This window comes from Protomyctophum bolini, assembly GCF_963924005.1.
Source record: "Protomyctophum bolini genome assembly, chromosome: 6".
In the NCBI taxonomy this organism is placed as follows: Eukaryota; Metazoa; Chordata; class Actinopteri; order Myctophiformes; family Myctophidae; genus Protomyctophum; species Protomyctophum bolini.
Window position 1 is genome coordinate 44,391,101 of NC_137867.1, and position 13,044 is coordinate 44,404,144.

At 46.0% G+C, this 13,044-nt stretch overlaps 1 protein-coding gene across 1 annotated transcript in view; it reads left to right on the top strand.

The window, feature by feature from the left end:
- LOC308317421 (phospholipid-transporting ATPase ID-like) overlaps nucleotides 1-13,044 on the top strand; it is a 63,081-nt gene that overhangs the window by 46,903 nt on the left and 3,134 nt on the right. Inside the window, exons 13-24 of the mRNA XM_080766404.1 lie at nucleotides 350-558; nucleotides 2,062-2,105; nucleotides 2,854-3,019; nucleotides 4,050-4,238; nucleotides 4,932-5,047; nucleotides 5,737-5,901; nucleotides 6,840-6,951; nucleotides 7,203-7,308; nucleotides 8,231-8,375; nucleotides 9,491-9,674; nucleotides 10,375-10,598; nucleotides 11,936-12,019. Of these exons, the coding sequence (XP_080622530.1) occupies nucleotides 350-558; nucleotides 2,062-2,105; nucleotides 2,854-3,019; nucleotides 4,050-4,238; nucleotides 4,932-5,047; nucleotides 5,737-5,901; nucleotides 6,840-6,951; nucleotides 7,203-7,308; nucleotides 8,231-8,375; nucleotides 9,491-9,674; nucleotides 10,375-10,598; nucleotides 11,936-12,019 (1,744 nt within the window). The remainder of the gene's footprint in view (nucleotides 1-349; nucleotides 559-2,061; nucleotides 2,106-2,853; nucleotides 3,020-4,049; nucleotides 4,239-4,931; nucleotides 5,048-5,736; nucleotides 5,902-6,839; nucleotides 6,952-7,202; nucleotides 7,309-8,230; nucleotides 8,376-9,490; nucleotides 9,675-10,374; nucleotides 10,599-11,935; nucleotides 12,020-13,044) is intronic.

The following is a 13,044-nucleotide window of genomic DNA, read 5'->3' on the forward strand; positions in this document are numbered from 1 at the left end:
CTATGTCAGGTACTGTAGGAGGCCCATCTCCCTCTACTGTATGTCAGGTACTGTAGGAGGCCCATCTCCCTCTACTGTATGTCAGGTACTGTAGGAGGCCCATCTCCCTCTATGTCAGGTACTGTAGGAGGCCCATCTCCCTCTATGTCAGGTACTGTAGGAGGCCCATCTCCCTCTATGTCAGGTACTGTACAGTGGCTCTCAGCACTTTTTCATGTCAAGGGCCAAATGTTGGTTCACCGATCTGAGCACGCCCCGACACAGCAGACGCAGCGCTCACTTCACATTCTGGTGTGAGATTTTATTTGATTTAATTTGTATGTATTTTTCCTCGACGGCGCTTCCTTAGCGTGGAGATCATCCGCCTGGGGAACAGCTTCTACATCGACTGGGACAGGAAGATGTACCACGCCCGCAGTGACACCCCGGCCGAGGCGCGCACCACCACGCTGAACGAGGAGCTGGGCCAGATCAAGTACATCTTCAGCGACAAGACGGGCACGCTCACGCAGAACATCATGACCTTCAACAAGTGCTCCATCAACGGGAAGTCCTACGGTGAGACTTCCAGGGACGTAACGCCAGTGGCGTGCTCAGATATTTAGAGGGGCCAGGTGCTCAAGGGAAAAGAAAGGGCACCTTGTGCAGCCGGTTGCCTTAATAGTGTGAGATTTATAGATTTTGGGGCATAAATAATATATTAGAAGTTTTTTATTTTAATCAAGAATTGATCAATGTCACCATGGTCCACATACTGTACACTGTACAAAAAAGGGCACGTTGCTGTCCAGGTGGTGGTGGTGGTCTAGCACCCTCTAGTGTCTATCTGTGCACGCCACTGAGTAACGCGCACACACGTAACGCAAGTAACCCCGGGAGTGAGTGAGTTAATTAAAAATATCGAGGTATTTTTATTTTATTTCCATTTCTTTTACTTCTACTCCACTGCATCTCAAACGCAAATATTGTACTTTTACTCCGTTACAATTTCATTTGAAAACTAGTTACTTTTGTCGATTTTGATTATTATTACAAAACGTATGTTTTGGACATTTGAAAATATCCAGGCTGTATTCCAAAAAAATAAATCTATTTGAGAACACTCATAAAAAAATGACCATATAAAGTCGCGTATGTTCTGTTCTTATATAAAATGAACCGGTATTCATTTTGACAGCAAATTCTTCTTTTGTTTTGAATACATTTTCATTTGGTTTCAGTCATATCTTAGTCAAGTGAAATGTTTTACTTTTAGTCTAGTTCTAGTCGACTGAATATCATATGATTTTAGTCGACTAAAATGGATTTCTACGTAAAATACTGTGTTCAAGTTCAGGAGACTTTTGGAAAAAAAAGCAATTCTCCTGAACGCTGCCTTCCTTCCGGCATGGCATGGAAAGGAGTTGCATTAGCATGTCTTCCACCATGTAGTAAATGCTGCATCCGTGGTCTGGAAAGGGCAGTTGTTTTACAGACGGGGTAAAAGGGCAGGGGCTGAAGCCCCCTTTGATGTCTATGTGTGTGTGGTATATTTTATACCATACAGGAGAGTAAATGTGCAACGGCAGACAGGATTCGATGTTCCACGATGTTTATTTCAGAGTAGGCACAGCATACAGCGTATAGGCTCACACAGGAAACAAGCTGGCCACAGCCAGGTGACCAGCCCCGGCTGACTAACCCAGTTACACTCAGAGTACAGGCATTAAGTACAGTTTCTCAAACTAAAGTGAGAATGTAGGCGTGTTCACTGTTCCTCTGAAAACCCATTGATCCACCATATATGCCAACACCAATTCTATTTTACACAAATTGCAGCAGGAACAGACAGTACAACGTAAACAAACCATCTCGACACCCTGATTTTGAATGACAAAGACAGGCCTTGCAGACAGAGTGACTGCAGATAGTTAAGACAGACAACAACAGTTTACATTTGCACAAGAACATGGGTTATTGCATATAATTATTGATTCCAGATACGACATGTGCACACAACTCCATATAATGACATAACAAGCTGTACAGTATGTGAACTGGTTTTCCCTCCATTCATTCCAGGGGATGTGTGTGACTACACCGGCCAGAGAGTAGAGGTCACTGAGGTGAGTTGGACCACATCTAGACAGGCTCAAATAGGAAACGGAAGCATAAACACAAAGAATATACTGTATATGAAATGTGATAAAACGCAAAATAATGTCACTACAAAGTAATTCAGTAAAGACCCGTGATCTTGACATCCAGACAGTGTATTACTCGGTTTAAACTTCAGCAGCACGCTAAAATATGTACCTGAAAACATTATGTTTAAGAATAAGCCATGAGCTTTGGTGCAGCGGTCGCTCTGTGACTCTGTTTACAAACAGATCTGCTTGTGTGTGGTGTGCAGAACCACATCCCATAGCCTGGAGGGATGCGATGTTCTGATTGGTTTCAACTTAAGATCAGTGAGCTTGGCTTTTCAGGTTGAAACTTCAAAATACAATGCCCAAGTTAACCATTTCACCCCGTCTTTAACCCATCAGGGCAGGTGTTTTTAAGCATTATGTTATACTTTAGCTATTGAAAACTAGCAGATCTATACAAGCTCATAGCGCGGCACCGAGTGCCGCTCTATGAGCTTGTAGGTCTTCTATTTTTGAAAAATGCAGCACAAATCTTTGAATATATATTCTTTCAGTTGGAACGTTTTTAACTAAAATCTTTGCTTCTGAGGGGTTCCTGGAATGACATATTTTCAGATGGGGCGGGGGGGGGTCGGTGACCAATTATTTTTGGGGTCCTGTCAGGATTTAAATTTCGACGCCAGGCTTAAATGGGTTAAGAATCTCTCTCTCTGCTCCCATGTAGTACACAGAGAGGGTGGACTTCTCCTTCAACCCGCTGGCCGACCCGCGCTTCGCGTTCCACGACCACTCCCTGGTGGAGGCGGTGAAGCTGGAGATCCCCGAGGTCCACGCCTTCTTCAGGCTGCTGGCGCTGTGCCACACCGTCATGGCCGAGGAGAAGACCGAGGGTGAGGGCCAGGGGGCACGAATCCACCCGGTCATGTCCGTGTTTTACACAACATTATGATGTTCTTATTTTGACCCAATTACTGAATGTCAAGTCTCCGGGTTTTATTCAGAATATGTATGACAATCACTATGGCACTATTAGGAGTCCACTATAGTCTAGTTAGTACTAGTGGTTCTCAAATGTTTTATTTGCAAAGACGGGGCGGCGGTGGCTCAGGGGTAGAGTGGCCGGATGGTAACCGCAAGGTTGCCAGTTCGAACCCCCAGAGTTAGTGTCGAAGTGTCCTTGAGCAAGACTCTGAACCCCTGATTGCTCCCGATGTGCTGGTTGTGCAGGACTATTGAGTGATATACAACCAGCACTTCCAAACTCCCAACGCTACATAATGCGAAAAGATTATCACCTCCGTCCGGGGCTCTCCCCAGGTTGGCAGGATACCGACAATTGACGTTGAAAAATGGGATAGACATTTAAGAGATAAAAAAATATATATATACTGTACATACGATAGAAGACAAAAGGCATGCATGGACACCAGATTGCGAGTGGTTTGAAAAAGCAGACTTTTGCTCTGCGTCAAAATGACCGACCTGACTGGTAATCCAGTCGCAGTGTGCCGCGGGTTCGACTCCCGAGCCCGACACGGCCTTTACTGCATGTCTCCCCCCCATCTCTCTCCCGTTTCCTGTCAGCCTACAGTCTGTCCCTTAAAAAAAAACAATAAGCCGCAAAAAATATCTTAAAGGTAGAGTACGTGATTTCACTTAATTCAAATATCACGTATTTTTTTGTTTTGTTGTGATAATCCTCTCTACTATAGAGTGTGCCGACCATATAAGGAGTTCCTCCCTGTCCCCAGTTAACCCCTGGGGGTCAAAAAACCTTAGGTTTCGTTTTTGACTCTCTATCCTGATTGGACGGAGGCTTAGGTCCCACAGCCAAAAACGAAACCTAAGGTTTTTTTTGTGAAATCACTTACTCTACCTTTAAAAGAAAAAAAATGACCGTGCCTGCTGTTGCCGCTTCAGGTGAGCTCCACTACCAGGCCCAGTCTCCGGACGAAGGCGCGCTGGTGACCGCCGCGCGGAACTTTGGCTTCGTGTTCCGCTTCCGCACGCCGGACAGCGTCACCATCGTGGAGATGGGACGGCAGCGCCGCTACCAGCTGCTGGCCATCCTGGACTTCGACAACGTGCGCAAGAGGATGTCCGTCATAGGTAAACTATAGCCGTTTACTCTAAAACTGCCTCCCCTTGGCCAGCCGGGGCGCCTGATGGAGGGGAAAGGAACTGGTCCCTTCCACGCGCTACGTCCGGCCGGGGAAATTCCCCTCTGTCAGGTGAAAAGAAGCAGCTTGGACTCCTCATGCATAGAAGGAGGCATGAGGTCAGTCCGCTGCCCCCCCAGGTTGGCAGAGGAAGTGTAGCGCCCAGGATTACATTAGATAATTGGCACTGGGTGAAAAGAAAACTGGGTTACAAAAATCGTGGGATAAAAATGTAGTTAAAAAAAAAAAAAAAACTGTAGCCGTTTGGAACTCGAGACGGATTCTTACAAAACCTTAATCTGAACTAGTGGTTCTCACGCATTCAAGATTTGTCACCATATTATGGCCACCAATGCGAGCTTGTAGCAGGTGGGTGAAATCAGCCCTCAGCTATATCTGCCAGACATACAGTAGTAGCCCAACGTACTGTATACCCCTTGTGTGTCCCTTTAATGTTTGCGTGTCTTCTGTGCAATAGTGCTTCGCCTTCAAGAGTAGGCGAGTGTTGTTGTGTGGCAAGTCAACTTTGTACAACTTTCACATTCACCTTTGTGTGTGTGTGTGTGTGTGTGTGTGTGTGTGTGTGTGTGTGTGTGCGTGTGTGTGTGTGTGTGTGTGTGTGTGTGTGTGTGTGTGTGTGTAGTGCGGAGTCCAGAGGGGAAGCTGTCCCTGTACTGTAAAGGAGCAGACACTCTTGTCTATGAGAGACTGCATAAGTCCTCCACCAAGCTGATGGACGTTACCACAGAACACCTCAATGTCAGTATTCTCTGTGTGTGTGTGTGCGTGTGTGTGTGCCTGCGTGCGTGGCTGTGTGTGTGTGTGTGTGTGTGCGTGCGTGCGTGCGTGAGGATAATGTCTCTGGTCCTCACAAGAGAAATAGTTGTTTTATGGTGTGTAAAACTTATTTTAGGTTTGAATTAATGCTATGCAGGCCGGGGTGATGTTTTGCATTTGGTAGTTTTATTTTATTGAATCACTGCCGTTTTCCAGAAATTGTCAATGTACAGTACAGGCTCTCAATACAACACAGTGTTGATGTAGATAGTTATTTTAAATGATGTACAAGCTCTCAATACAACACAGTGTTGATGTACAGTAGATAGTTATTTTCGGCTTCAGGGTTAGGGTTAAAAATGGAAAGAAATTGACACTGAGGACAAAAGTGGAACAAGCAGACCTGTCTAAAAGTACATTAAATTAAACTACTAAAAATGATGCGCTTGACATACATTGCTCCGTTGCTCGCATTATGTATTCAGTTAAAAACTACTTTTCAGCCCCACACCTCCATGAAATACTACTAATTTTTACTTATCCTGTGTGTGTGTGTGTGTGTGTGTGTGTGTGTGTGTGTGTGTGTGTGTGTGTGTGTGTGTGTGTGTGTGTGTGTGTGTGTGCGTGTGTGTGCCTGCGTGCCTGCCTGCGTGCCGTGCACTATCCTCTAGGAGTTTGCGGGGGAGGGCTTGCGAACCCTTGCCCTAGCATACAAGGATCTGGATGAGGAGTACTTCAGCCAGTGGAAACAGCGCCACCATGAGGCCAGCACGGCCCTGGAGGACCGCGAGGGCAAACTGGACCAGCTGTATGAGGAGATAGAGAAAGACCTGCTGGTAGGAAGACCAGAGACATGACACCACTGGTGTTAACATGACACCACTGGTGTTATTTTAGACCAGAGACATGACACCACTGGTGTTATTTTATTTTATTCTCATTGTATATTTCATTTTATATTATATTTTGCTTAGCTTAGCTTAGCTCACCTGGGAGGGGGGGGGGCACCAAATCTTTAGAGACTTTATTTTTATTATTAGTTTTACATGAAACATTTCAACCCTCTCTCATCGCTGTTCTGAGGGGGGAATATTAGCCCAAAAAAAAAAAACAGATCTACAAGCTCACAACGCACCGTGTAGAGCAGCTTGTTTTATGGGTTTTATGTACAGGGGGAAAAGAGCAGGCCAAAGTACAGTACAGGGTCAAGTACAGGGCCAAAGGTCAAGTTTACAAAGTACGTTTAAGTAGTTAAATGTCTGAGAAGCGCCTTGGACATGATATTTGAGCGGTTTCCCCATTCTGTGCATGGACACAGCCCCTATAGACGAATCCAGAAACGGGTCTCATGGTCGCAGCTTACGTATTTCCTGTAGGCCGACTCGACGTAGCTGCGGGGTAAACCTGCACGTCTTCTACTACATTGAACGGCAGAGTGACTGATGTTAGTCTGCTCAAACATTACTGCTTTTTACTGACACTAACATTACAAAGATGCCCAGAACATCGGGAGGAACCTGTGTAGTTTATGGCTGCTCCAACAGTAGTGGCAACATCAAAATTACCCTGCAGCTACGTCAGCTCCGCCTACAGGAAATACGTAAGCTGCGACCATGAGACCCGTTTCTGGATTCGTCTATAGGTGAAATGCTTTGTTGACAGTCCTCTCTCACAATGATGTATTGATTTTGTCCATTTTGTGTCAAGCTATTAGGGGCCACAGCCATAGAAGACAAACTGTCTGTCCATTCTGTACTGTACTGTATGTGTCAAGCTATTAGGGGCCACAGCCATAGAAGACAAACTACAAGACGGAGTGCCACAGACCATCGAACAGTTATCCAAGGCGGACATTAAAATCTGGGTGCTGACGGGAGACAAGCAAGGTATTGAATCCATCTAAAACAACCCAGCTGTGTCATATCTGGGGTTCATGATTAATATTTTCGCCGCTATTACATGCCGTTGATTATTAATGACGTTTCCCTATTTTTATTTTGTAGTCGTGTTTTTTGTGCTTTCTTGTTTTATTTCATTACTAAGTTTTGCTTTTGTAGTTTTGTAGTTCATTTCCTGCCTCATGTCAAGGAACCTTATTCACTGGGTTTAAAATCCAAGTTCCTCCTCCTGTCGACAGAGACGGCGGAGAACATCGGTTACTCCTGCAACATGCTCCGCGAGGACATGAAGGAGGTGTTCGTCGTATCTGCACACACGCCTGAGGAGGTCAGGCAGGAACTCAGGTCAGAAGCACTCCTCATTAATTAACCCATTCTGACCTGAGATCAGATTCATACAAGGTTTCCACTGGACACACACTGGTCTGATTAACCCATTCTGACCTGAGATCAGATTCTAAAAATGTCAGTCGTTCTTTGATTTTTCAAAAATAGCAGACCTACAAGCTCGTAGCGCGCCACTCGGTGGCGCGCTATGAGCTTGTAGATCTGCTATTTTTCAATAGCTAAAGCATAACATGATGCTAACACCAAAATTGGTTCCCGTTCAGAATGGGTTAATAGGCTCTATGCCTTAGAGCAGTGGTTCCCAAAGTGGGGTCCGGGGACCCCCAGGGGTACCTGAGGGAGTTCCAGGGGGGACCCATCTATTTTGTTCATGTTCATAAAGTGCTAAAGTGTTTAAAGCAGTGGTTCCCAAACTTTTTCATGTCAAGGACCCCCAAATTGACACTACTTAGCCTGTGGACCCCCATAAGAGAAGTCGTACACATTTAGACGTCTACATTTAGACGTCTACATTTAGACGTCTACATTTAGACGTACATCGCCTCATGCGCTCATTGCGATGCGTCGTGAATGCTTGTAGTCTATTGTCTGAGTTTATGAGAAGCTAGCCTCGGAAACCCAGACGTTTTTACTTCCAGGGAGGAAAAAAAAAAGTCTGGGACAATTCGGCATAGAGTAGCGCAAACATTGATCATTCTCTGCTGATTTCTGATGATCTGCACCTTTGTTAAATTGACACAGACCCGTACACCCGTACACACACACACACTCCTCTCTCTCTCTGTCGCTCTAATTAATTAGTCTCATGTTGCGTAAATTCTGAACTGCCTCTGCCATAGAAAGCATATATAGGTGGACCCCAGGCTAATGAGAAGCAGGTGACAGGTGTGTTGTTGATGTGTGTTCTGTCACGGGGCAGGAATGCCAGAGCCACGATGAAACCAGACGACGCACTGAACGACTCGGACTTCCTGCCAGAGAGGACTCTGGGTAACAGGAGGGAAGTAGTGAGCGACGAGCTGGTGAATGGAGAATACGGCCTGGTTATCAACGGACACAGTCTGGTACGAGACAAGACAATATTACATTATGTCTGTCATTAACTCTGATCCATAGCCTTCTACTGCTTCTACGATTCTGCCCTGCTCAGTACAAGGCTATGGGACTTACAATTTTAAATCTCAAATCGAAATCAGACCAGCCTCTCCTCTTTGGCAAAAATAAAAAGAACGTTTTTGCTACTCACCAAAACAAAGGCGGGTTGTGTCAATAGAAAGACTACTTTCCTTAGTGGACGCACTCTGAGCCCCCCCACAACACGTATAAACGGTACTTTTTGCCCAAAAAGTGATTTTTTTTTTCACCGGAGGAAAAATATTCTCTATGAGGCAGTTCTCTGGGCAATATCGGTAGAGGGCGCAGCGGAGTAACTAAAAATGTTTTTTTTCCGGTGGAAACAAAATCCCTTTTTGGCCAAAAAGTACAGTTTATACGTGTGGTGGGGGGGCTCAGAGTGCTTCCACTAAGGAAAGTAGTCTTTCTATTGACACAACCCGTCTTTGTTTTGGTGAGTAGCAAAAACGTTATTTTTATTTACACTAAAGAGTAGAGGCTGGTCTGCATTCATGCGAGCGGCGGAAGTTGATAGTAACATAGCTCTAATGCAACGCAGAGCTATGGACCAGAGCTAGTCTGTCATATGCATGGTTATAAACCGACACAGTCTGGTACGAGACAAGACAATATTACATTAACCCTAATGACATTATACGTCTGATTTGGCATGTTTAGGTTAAGTCATTGCCTGCCGATCCTATATTCTTCCAAGGCTCACTTCGCCAGTGACGGGATTCTCGTCACATTGTGTTTTTTTCAAGTTCAGTTTTATTTGTTTTTAGTCGTACTGACTCTGCTGTGTGGGTCAAACGTCTGAACCCGTCGGTTGTACTGACTCTGCTGTGTGGGTCAAACGTCTGAACCCGTCAGTCGTACTGACTCTGCTGTGTGGGTCAAACGTCTGAACCCGTCAGTCGTACTGACTCTGCTGTGTGGGTCAAACGTATGAACCCGTCAGTCGTACTGACTCTGCTGTGTGGGTCAAACGTCTGAACCCTCCGGTCGCGCTGCCAGCCAGCCAGACAGACAGACAGACAGTGAACACTGTGCTCCTCCTCCTCAGGCGTATGCGCTGGAGCGCAGCATGGAGCTGGAGTTCCTGCGCACAGCGTGCATGTGCACCTCGGTGATCTGCTGCCGGGTCACTCCTCTGCAGAAGGCCCAGGTGGTGGAGCTGGTGAAGAAGCACAAGCAGGCCTGCACCCTGGCCATCGGGGACGGGGCCAACGACGTCAGCATGATCAAAGGTAGGCCTGCACCCTGGGCCATAGGGGACATGATCAAAGGTAGGCCTGCACCCTGGGCCATAGGGGACATGATCAAAGGTAGGCCTGTACCCTGGGCCATAGGGGACATGATCAAAGGTAGGCCTGCACCCTGGGCCATAGGGGACATGATCAAAGGTAGGCCTGCACCCTGGGCCATAGGGGACATGATCAAAGGTAGGCCTGTACCCTGGGCCATAGGGGACATGATCAAAGGTAGGCCTGCACCCTGGGCCATAGGGGACATGATCAAAGGTAGGCCTGCACCCTGGGCCATAGGGGACATGATCAAAGGTAGGCCTGTACCCTGGGCCATAGGGGACATGATCAAAGGTAGGCCTGGGCCATAGGGGACATGATCAAAGGTAGGCCTGCACCCTGGGCCATAGGGGACATGATCAAAGGTAGGCCTGCACCCTGGGCCATAGGGGACATGATCAAAGGTAGGCCTGCACCCTGGGCCATAGGGGACATGATCATGCCTCCAGGTAAGACCTGGAGGCATGATCAATGCCATTTGGCTATTCTGAGTGGCCAAATAGCATTGATCACGCCTCCAGGTCTTTAGTTTACTCAAGTTAGGGAATAAGACCTGGTACTTAAGACACGCAAAATACAGCCCTGAGAGTCAGATCCACTGCATCGCTCTCCTCTCCTCTCCTCCCCTCTCCTCCCCCGCCAGCGGCCCACATCGGCGTTGGCATCTCGGGCCAGGAGGGCATGCAGGCCGTGCTGTCCAGTGACTACTCCTTCGCGCAGTTCCGCTTCCTGCAGCGCCTCCTGCTGGTGCACGGCCGCTGGTCCTACCTGCGCATGTGCAAGTTCCTGCGCTACTTCTTCTACAAGAACTTCACCTTCACCCTGGTCCACTTCTGGTACGCCTTCTTCTGCGGCTTCTCCGCCCAGGTGAGACGCGGACGTTTGTGTCGTCCATACAGTAAGGGACTCGTTCGGTTTTTATTAAGTTCCTTTTGGGAGGAAAAAAAAACATAGGGCTTTAACCCATTCTGAACAGGAACCCATTTTGGTGTTAGCATCATGTTGTGCTTTAGCTATTGAAAAATAGCAGATCTACAAGCTCATAGCGCGCCACCGAGTGGCGCGCTATGAGCTTGTAGGTCTGCTATTTTTGAAAAATCGAAGGACGACTGACATTTTTAGAATCTGATCTCAGGTCAGAATGGGTTAATCAGACCAGTGTGTGTCCAGTGGAAACCTCGTATGAATCTGATCTCAGGTCAGAATGGGTTAAAGGTAAAAGAAAAAGGTACACCGTAAAAGAATGTAAGTGTTAATCAACTCAACTCAATTTTATTGTCACGTCACTTGTTTGCAGGTGTGAAAAAGTGGGTACTTTCTTGCAGTTTCAAGAAAGAGGGCAAGAGATACAGTAGAAAAATAAACACAAAATGAGCAAAATGAGAAAAATATTAGGTGAGAGCAGGTCTCCCGTCAAGTAATAAATTAATATAATCTTCTGAAATTGTCAGCTATTTTCACATAAGGGTAATGAGCATATTTTAATTTCAGAAAATTGTAACTATACAGTATGTTACTGAATTGGAAAACGGTCATTAGATACACTGTACATTTGCGGTAAAAGTAGTGGAGCTACAGGTGACTTGGTGACACTTCACATAGTCATATAGTTCTGACCGCCTCCTTTATATATATATATTGAAAATGTATTTCCTTTAGAGGATAGCCCCTTGAGATGTATCATCTGGTTTTAGAGGGGGGGTCCTCGGGCACAACACAATGAATACAGTACACAGACAAAAACAATACATTAACCCATTCTGACCTGAGATCAGATTCATACGAGGTTTCCACTGGACACACACTGGTCTGATGAACCCATTCTGACCTGAGATCAGATTCATACGAGGTTTCCACTGGACACACACTGGTCTGATTAACCCATTCTGACCTGAGATCAGATTCTAAAAATGTCAGTCAAGTCGACTCTTCGATTTTTCAAAAATAGCAGACCTACAAGCTCGTAGCACGCCACTCGGTGGCGCGCTATGAGCTTGTAGATCTGCTATTTTTCAATAGCTAAAGCATAACATGATGCTAACACCAAAATGGGTTCCTGTTCAGAATGAGTTAAACATAGATGCCAAGACCAGAAGCAACTGCACTGAAACACCTAACAAAACACCTACAATAGTGATGATAATAATGAAAATAATAAAGATAAAAAGCTAAAAAGAATAATCAAGTGTTTCCTTTCTTTCCAGACGGTGTATGACGAGTGGTACATTACGCTCTATAACTTGGTGTACACGGCGCTTCCTGTACTGGGCATGAGTCTGTTTGATCAGGTAAACAACCCCCGCTTTTTATATATTTTTTATCCCATGATTTTGTAACCCATTTTTCACCCCTGTGTCAATCATCTACTGTGATCCTGGGCTCTACACACCCTCCGCCAACCTGGGGAGAGCAACGGACTTGAACTCATGCTTCCTTCATGCATGAGTGTCCAAGTTGCTCCTTTACACCTGACAGGGGGGAGTTTCCCTGGTTGGACGTATAGCGCGTGGAAGGAACACGTTATTCCAACCAGTTCCTTTCCCCTCCATCAGGCGCCCCGGCTGGCCAGGGGGAGGCAGTTTAGAGACCAGGATTACTGCATGTTTTTGTGAGGGTACCTACCCCGCTTGGCCTTTCTAACAGCGCTTGGCTCTGCAAAACTCTAACCGTCTATATGAGGAGGTCTGTGTGTGTGTGTGTGGCGCGTTCCTGTGGGTCTGGAAGTTCCCGTGGACCCCCACACGGAGTTGCACCACTCAGTTCACACGGGTGTGATTTTTTTATATAGAATAATGCAGAGCCGTCACAACTGACAATCCGACAAGTTGTCGTCAGCTTGTTGATTAGCTCTATTTTTTTTGTTGCTATTTTTAATGTTGTTTTATTTTTATTTTTTTACCCCCTCCAACTTTATTTAAAGACGGTTACGCCGCGGACAAAGCCAACTCGGATCGTGACAAATCATGACAATGAACACAATGTTTTGGGGCCGATCAAATCATTAGAAAGAAGAAAAGAAAAGTCAGGAGACAACACTATTTGTTTTGTTTTTCTCGTCTTATAAATTATTTGATCGGCCCCAAAACATTGTGTTCATTGTCATGATTTGTCACGATCCGAGTTGGCTTTGTCCGCGGCGTAACCGTCTTTGAATAAATTAAATAAGAAGTGCCGATGGGAGAATGCATTGGGTTTTCATTTCCTGGGCCACTCGTTTTTCTGAAAGGGGGAGGGACTGCGGCGCTCTATACTGTACCACCCCCTCCAACTGTAGGCCTACATACTTTCCCCATATTTCCAACAGCTTTCATTA